At 36.4% G+C, this 8465-nt stretch overlaps 1 protein-coding gene across 2 annotated transcripts in view; it reads right to left on the bottom strand.

Annotated features, from left to right (window-relative positions):
* Window positions 1-309: 309 nt before the first annotated feature.
* MTRR (5-methyltetrahydrofolate-homocysteine methyltransferase reductase) overlaps window positions 310-8465 on the bottom strand; it is a 32951-nt gene continuing 24795 nt past the window's right edge. The window contains exons 11-16 of one of the 2 annotated variants that reach the window (XM_076330313.1): window positions 7291-7333; window positions 6140-6326; window positions 3721-3839; window positions 2070-2162; window positions 1804-1983; window positions 310-859 (exon numbers count right to left, since the gene is read on the bottom strand). In XM_076330313.1, the coding sequence (XP_076186428.1) occupies window positions 715-859; window positions 1804-1983; window positions 2070-2162; window positions 3721-3839; window positions 6140-6326; window positions 7291-7333 (767 nt within the window). In that variant the 3' untranslated portion in view covers window positions 310-714. The remainder of the gene's footprint in view (window positions 860-1803; window positions 1984-2069; window positions 2163-3720; window positions 3840-6139; window positions 6327-7290; window positions 7334-8465) is intronic. The other variant, XM_076330315.1, reaches the window with a different exon arrangement.

Genomic DNA, 8465 nt, shown 5'->3' with positions numbered 1-8465 from the left:
CAACCCAACTGGTGAGTTTGCTCATAAATTAAACGACAAACATTTTAGAGACAGGAATGAAAATAATTTCAAAAGAATTATGCAGGAAAATCTAATAAGGATTAGCATGGAGTGTAGCAAAACTGTGAGAAGTGATGTAATGATGGAATGAAAAAGCTAAGTATTTAAAAAAAACTTCAGAGTTGAAATTCTGCAGTAACCTTTCTGTGCAACATTCTGAACATTCATTCCTTTTGGCAGTTACTGTCATTGTGCAAGCTGAAAAAATACAAATAGTCTCAGGAATTATCTAGGAAGTGTTCAAATAAATCTTGACAAGTCAGTAATGTATTTGATGACGCATAGATCAGTGTGTAACATATTTACTCTGTAGCCTCTTTATGTATACATTATAGGAAAAAATACAGGATATAATATAAACATACAATTATACTTGTACAAGTGCAGAAGTTTTTACTTTCTACATTAAACCAAGCTTAAAATGAGAAAATCGAGGCACTGAGACAGTCCATTATGTAACATCGTTAAAAAACCATACACTTCAAAAGGCAGCCGGGTTTGTTGTCGTTTAAAAGATTTCATATTCCTGCCTGAAAGGTCAATAGAGAAAGTTAAGATTTGGGTGACTACAGACAGCACTTTTGACAATAACTTTTAGTTAAAAGTGCACATGTGAAACGAAATCTTTTGTGTTACAAAGGCATAGGAAAATATTTAGCTCCAAACGTCCTGCAAATATCGTTTTGCTTCTCGAAGCATGGCCAGGATTTTCATTGCTTCCAATTTGTCAGCTTCCATTTCCATGCTTAAAATGTCCACTACAGCATCACTTACACCATCAGCCATGTGTTTCTTATCTCTGGAAAAAAAAAAAAAGAAGAAAACGCATAATAGTGTATTTTTCCTTTTATCAATAGCTTCAGAGGCAGGATAATATTGGAAAAGAGGCACTAAAAAGAATCCCAAACAAAAACATAGCTTCTGTATTGTATGGCAAGATTCTCACTGAGTTTTCATGTAACTGAGCACTGACAGTAACAAGGGTTTCTCTCAATCAAACATTACAAAGTTTTCAGCATGCTGTAATTCGTAAGAAAAAAACCTTGGAACCCTAGTTGAGCTGTCAGAGAATTATTGTCGTCTTCTAGGGATAACTGGACCTGCTGAAGTATTTCATATTATTATATCACCATACGGTTCCAATATAAAAAACCCAACAAACCCCTCACTTTTTAATAATGCTATTTTTAACACAAATAGCTGATGTTTATACCTACAGGAGAACGTATTGACATTGGGCTCTATATTCAAACAGTTTGTCCATTTATCAACAAACTTCCTAAAAATCTCAAACCTCCAGGTAAGTTAGCATCCACAAATAAAACTTCCCACCGTAAAATATATTACTATTACAGAGCTTTAGCATTCTGGCCCTCCCGAGCCTGGAACACAGCAGAAGACTCCTGCTATCTCACAGCTGTGCAGTTTATCATCACGTGTATTCAAATATCTGATTTTCTCAAGAGAAATCTATTAGTTTGAAACCTCCTATAGCTTAATTGACTACTAAAAAAGAAAAAGAAATACGTGACTAAAGCAACCAGTGGAACTGTGTGGTTACAAGCTATACTTTCAAGACTATATTAGAAAAAATGGACATAGTGATGAAATTCTAGCGTTCCAGGAAGGCTCTTTCAGCATCGTGTTGGTCCTTTCTTTCAGACAGCTCTAAGTCTTTCTAAAGCCTCAAACTTCTGCTAACTCTGTTCTCTTTCTGAGACAGTCCATCTCCACTCTACTCACCCACATACATAGAAGTAACCTCTCTCTTTCAGCAGGACTCTGGCAATTTCCTTAGCATAAAGCCTAATAACATCTTGCACATATTTAGGCGGGGCTACTTCTGCAGTTGAAGAGTCTCTTGAGAAACAAACCTTAAGATGAGTTAATGTGCCATTTTCAAGAAAACATCTGAGCTCATCTCTGAAAGGCAATAAAAACTGTTAGTAATGGCTCAGAGATAAGCACTCCCTCACGAGTAGAAAATGAATGCTAAAGAGTGAACTTGCTTGAACAAATAGTCTCGATCCTGATGCCGACAACCAAAAACCAGCCATGTCTCTCCAAATTCCCAGTCTGTATGTTCTTCTCTCAGCTTTTGCCTAAACAGACAAAAAAAAAAAAAAAATCCAATCCTGTTTTATCAAGTGCAGAATCTAAAACGTCTCTAAACTAATTCTCATTTAAAGTAGTGCTTTAATAAACCTCTGGATTGGCAGAAATGTGAAACGACTTAAGGTAAATCAGTCAAACCCTCATTCTTTGATTTTCTTGACTACTCACTTTTGGCCCAGCTCAAAATCAATCAACTTCAAAGGGTGGGGTTTTTTTGTCACAGTTTCATATTGGAAAAGTCAACACTGACACTTCCAAACATCTCACAAAACAATCCTGACTGCTCAATAAGGATATCATTACCCTTTATCCCTCATTGGAAGCCTGGGAAAAACACCTGGGAAAACTCAGCACAAAGCAGTTTTAGCATGCTTTCCATTTAGCTGTAGAAACCTGCTAGACTTTATGAATAACAATCTATTTACTACCACATCATCAGAAGAGTTACTGCATTTTCTTCAAATAATGCTGAAGGTATTACTTTAAAGGGGTTTTAGCTGCAACTTTCTAGTTACATTCTGAGAGAGAGACTTCATTTGTCATTGATCAAATGCTTATGAAATGCTAGGAATCCTTTAAAATAAAATGCAAAATACTTCTGAGAGATAAAGGTATACTTGGGAGTTAAAATTAAGGAGTAAGGATTGTACATAATGATTTGGTTAAAGTGGAAGCATGGAGTCAGAAACATGTCAAAACTTCCCTTTTCTCACAAATAAAATGGTTTAAAAATAATTGTTACAGGATGCAAGAAACTCCATTATCTTGCTGGAACTAATGAGTCATGTAGGAATGATATGTGTCAGTTACCTATGAAACTTGCAACCACTCCCACCCAAATATTCCACTCTTCCCATTCTTTGTTTCCTCCAAATGATCATGTTTTTACATATTCTTGGTGATGTGGTATCTGTCACTTTTTGAACAAGCACCTCTTTGCCTTGCAAAATTACGCTGCTGGGGTAGGAGGGGAAAAAAAGGCATCTGCCTTCCCTCAAATACAAACCCACAAAACCCAAGACTACTGCCCAGTTGAGGGTTCATGTGCCAAACTCCTCATCTTAAAACATCAAAATGTGTAAACACACAGAAACAAGGGAATGTGGGAGAAAACTTGACATTCATCATGCCAAGGCTTTTAATATCGATGCCACTTCTGAAGGAAATGGATTTTGAATACCAAACTTAAGCCAATCAACCCTGTTTCTAAAAACTACCAACCTCTTACAGGACTTCCACTAGCAACACACAGATAAAAGATTTAATTATTACTGTTTCTGCAATTCACCCAATGCCTCATATATCCACTATGGATATTAAATATAGTCAGATGAAAGTGTAAGTTTTACTCATTTGAAAAACAAATAAATACACAAGCACTGCTTGTTTAAAATTAATAAGACTGTTTCTAATCAGCATACCACTGCTACAAAAAGTAAAAAGGAAAAAAAAAAAAAAAGATTAACTGCATTTGCATTCAAAACCTGAGGCTGTATTTTCTTCAACATAAAAAGGCTGCTTTCCAGGTAACAACTTGGTACATACCTATGTTGTAGGAAACCAATAAATGGTGAAATTCCTGTTCCTGGACCAACCATCACGAATGGGACAGATGGGTCTGCAGGTAAGTGGAAATTATTGTTTGGACGAGCAAAAATAGATATCTAAAATGAAATTACATAGAATACAATTGAAGAATATTCTTAAGCAGTGAAAATACCATGAAATTTTTAGAACCTTCAGGATATTTACATAGCGTATGTGTCCACACACCCTTCCAAATCCTGAGCTTCAGAGTTTATTTTTAATGTCACACAGACATTTAGAATAAAATTTCACAAATTTCTGAAATAAAACACACCTTATTTACAAACCTATTAATCCATCTGGAAGAAAACTAGGGAAAACCACACAAACACGAGTTTCTGAATATGAAAGTTGACTGCACCATAAATTTGGGGAATATTGTTACAGAATTAATGGAAAGTTTGGTGTCGGTACTCTAAGGGAAGTAAACCTAGTTTATTGCCATTTTAGGCTACTCAACCTTTTTTTACATTGTGGACATCTAAAAATATTCCAGTGGAGGTGAGGATTTGTTTATAGCGAATTGAAGCCTCCTGATACTGAACTTGCTTTCTTAAGTTTCATAAAAGTTTTACATGATCTCCAAAAATGCATATGGGTGAGGGGAGGCAGATAACTGCTCAAAGATCTTGGAAAATGGTTTGTATCATTCCACTGGTAAACTCTAATTCTGATCTTCAGATCTGTGTCTGAAAGCAAGACTAAATATAATTTTAATAGGAGCTCCACAACTATTCTCTGAGGCATGGCTAACACAATGTATAGAAAATGAGAGATGACTATTTTTAATTCTTTAAAAGATTATTCAAGTCTCAGCAGCAGCCATAGCAGAGCTTCATCCATTAAAGTCATAAGCAAACATCTGATTTATTTTGCATATTAATTATGAAAGGATTTGAATTTACTTTCAAGTGTAAGGAAGGAGTGAAGCACTAGACCAAGTTATTTAAACTTTGTTCTGTAAACCTGAGTGGTTTAGCACTACTCATTTCTTATCATTTAATTCACTACAGATACTACAAAGTTAAACAGGATTATTTTCCTGGTTTCACAATGATAAAAAAATAGTATAATTCTTACCGGTGAGGGGCAATATTTGTATTTCTGTTACACTTACTACTTCAAACCACACCTGAGTTAGGAGGCTATTTTCCCTATTAATGATTCCGAAGTGGTCATTCCTTTAAAAAATACTGCAAATGGCACACACATTTATACTGTAAAGTGTCTTCAATTAATCTAAGGTATTTTTGCATAATATCACACTCATCTATTTTGTATTGGTATTCCACATATTTCTGCAATCTACATGTATTGCTGCACATTTATCTATGCCGAATTCTAGCTTGCACAGCAGATGCAAATAGTTCTGAACTTTATTCAGACTCATTTTGTAACAATCCTTTTTTTTTTTTTTTTAACTCCACCTCTTTTTCATGTTTGATCTTTAATATACTGCAAATCAATTATATTTTAAATAAAGAGCAGATGTGAATACTGGAATAAGATATATGATGAACATATTAATCAGTTTGTCTTTTGAGTTAGTTTTAAAAAATGAAGATAACTTGTATGGGTTTTCCTTCCATTTTGCCAGACCAATACCTTGCATTACTGGCACAGTTTTCTTGTAACCAAATTCTATGTTTGTTTCCATTTTTCTTAATCAAATATAGATTAGTCTGGCAGTAGAGCTTTTGTCATATTAATTATATAGTAGAATTCCAAATTTTTAATAATTAGCTTACACCTAATAACTTTGAGACCGATTAATTACATAAATTCTCTGCCACGAAAGGAAAAGAGGCAAAAAAAAAAAGCGCACCTTCTCCTAATAATACCCACCATGCCAAACCATCTTTGATGCACATCAGAAATACCACAGACGACTGTCCCCTGTGTCATATTCAATAACTTTGCCCTTGCAAACTGTGCGAGACCTGACAAGAAGTGAGTTTTACGATTTCTCCCCTATCATCTGCCACCCTTTCCTGGAAGTGACCAAGTGTCTCTCTCCTACAACACTAACAGTCATAACCATTTAATTGCACAGTGTTATTTTAGTCCATGAAAACATCCTCCAAGACTCGCTTAGGGCTACAGTGCGGTGGAAAACAACTTGGGCCTTTCAGTAAACAGAAGTTTCATAACTCAGGTAGCCAAAGATAAAGTAAAATATAAGTTTAGCAACTTAGCAATGAAGTTCTAGACAAGTTACAGAGAGAAGGGTAAACTTACAAGTAGGGTAGAACTGCAAAATGAAGGTGTATACTGCCAAAACAGCCGCATTACATCAGAGCAGTGAACAAAGAAACCTGCAGTTGTTTCAACCGTGCATAAATTTAACTGTTAAAGAGTTTAGATGTAATATTCATACCTTTTCAGTTGAAGAGCTTCCTCCTTTTGTATCCAGAGTGTTTTTATTGGGGTGCAGTAGAGGTGCAACTAACTCAGCAAGCCACCCTGTACATACTCCTTTCCGTGAGATTGGTCTAGCAGGACAGGCAGGGAACTCCACAATATTAAATACAAAACACAGTTTTCCTGGCTGATACAAGTTTGAACTGCAAAGACAAAAGTATAAAAAAAACCCCAACAAATCTGAGAGATAGCTATACAATCTTACAGCAGGTCCATTTAGTTAGAAAACATCTTAAGGTTGGACTCAGAGGCCAGTGCCTACAGAAGGGAATCCAAATTTCTACCTGTCCTGGTTTCGGCAGGAATAGAGTTAATTTCCTTCCTAGTAGCTGGCACAGTGCTGGGTTTTGGATTTAGGATGAGAATAATGTTGGTAACACACTGATGTTTTAGTTGTTGCTAGGTAGTGCTTACACTAGCCAAGGACTTTTCAGCTTCCCACGCTCTACCAACTGAGAAGGCTGGAGGTGCACAAGAAGCTGGGAGGGGGCACAGCCAGGACAGCTGACCCAAACTGGCCCAAGGGACATTCCATACCATGTGACGTCATGCTCAGTACATAAACTGGGGGAGAGCTGGCCGGGGGGGCCACTGCTCGGGGACTGGCTGGGCATCGGTCGGCGGGTGGTGAGCAATTGCATTGTGCATCATTTGCTTTGTATATTATTATTATTATTGCTATTACAGTATTATTATTATTATTTCAATTATTAAACTGTTTTTATCTCAACCCATGAGTTCTTCTCACTTCTACTCTTCCAATTCTTTCCCCCATCCCACCGGGGGGCAGGATGGTGGGGGGAAGTGAGCGAGCGGCTGTGTGGTGCTCAGTTGCTGACTGACTGAGGTTAAATCACGACACTACCAGATTCACACGTGTGTGAGCTTGTTCTTGAGAACTCTACCAAAGTCTTGCCAGACACTCAAAACAATGTTGTTTGAAATAGTCAAACCCTGTGGTTTTTTGCAACAGGGACACAATCACTTTTTCCTCAGGTTTTATCCTTCATTCCTCTCTTTCTTCTTTAGATTATAACGTACACACACATTTGAGACTAAAAAGCATACCTAAACTACCAAGGAGATGTAATTTGAATATTTCATTACCTTGACACTGAATAGGATCTGGCTTGCAATTTAGGAAGATGTTCTGAAAAATTAAAATTTAAAAAAAAAAGCATCACTTATTATTTGATTCACCCCAATAAAAATATCATATAATGAGTGTTTACACTACAACAGGTTACAAGCATATTATAATTTAACTGTAATTTTACTCTATTAACATTCAGTGTTTGTGGTTCAGAAATAAGCTATTAAGACTTGAACTCTATTTTGAATGTTTTTTAGACTTTGTGGAACATTTGTTAGAGATCCTATAAAATGAGGCCACAACAGTTAATTTATGGGGTTCTTGGTCAATTAAAAACAACTGTAAGGTGCACAGAAGAGATGCCAGTAGCTAGTGGACAAGGTGAAGCTTGAAATTTAATTTTCCCCACCTTTCATCTAAGAGCGCAAAAGCTCTCAGTATAGGAATTGCTTGATTGAAAGTTTCCTATATATGATGTCCTAGAAGCAGATGTGCCAGTTCAATTTCAAACCACTATTGAGTACCTATGCAAATTTTTGAAATCACAGCTAAAAAAACCAAGAGACAGGAGTTTACTGGGCATTTTTCCAATGAGAAACACACATTTATATCTACGTATGTATGTACATATACCGAACAGGTCAAACTCACTGGTGCTTTCAAAAGAATGACTTGCATGCAGACTGCACATTTTAGCTGAGGAGAAGGGCATATTAAAAGAAGACAGATATATTGCTAAGTGGACAATGTGGTGGGGAATGGTGACAATAAGCGAGCAATACCAGAAAAAATGGGCATAGCAAATGCTGGAAACCATACAGTGGAGTAACAGCATAACATACAGTTTAACTGCTTTTTAGTTGTTTTTCCACATGTACCACCCTTTTGCAGATATTCTAACCAGTACATGGACACCCTGACATATTTTAAAGATGCTCTGCTACATAAGATAGTTGCAAGTCAGAGTTAAGAAAAGCTAGTTCAGTGAAACCACTTAAAGAAGACACTAAGCCCATTCAGCACATTACCTCCCTGGGGGAACACGTGTAGAAAACTTGCAAAATTTCTTTATTCAGTTCAGTTGCTACAGCACGTTCCATACCACGTTTGAAAAGCTAAGTGTTTTTGCTTTCACTGTGAGAATTCATGTATTTGTATAAAGTGGAGCCGAGCTTGTATTTATTTTTTA

Source organism: Aptenodytes patagonicus, chromosome 2 (genome assembly GCF_965638725.1).
Source record: "Aptenodytes patagonicus chromosome 2, bAptPat1.pri.cur, whole genome shotgun sequence".
Lineage (NCBI taxonomy): Eukaryota > Metazoa > Chordata > Aves > Sphenisciformes > Spheniscidae > Aptenodytes > Aptenodytes patagonicus.
Note: the sequence above shows the minus strand (reverse complement) of the source record. Positions and strands in the feature narration are given on the sequence as shown.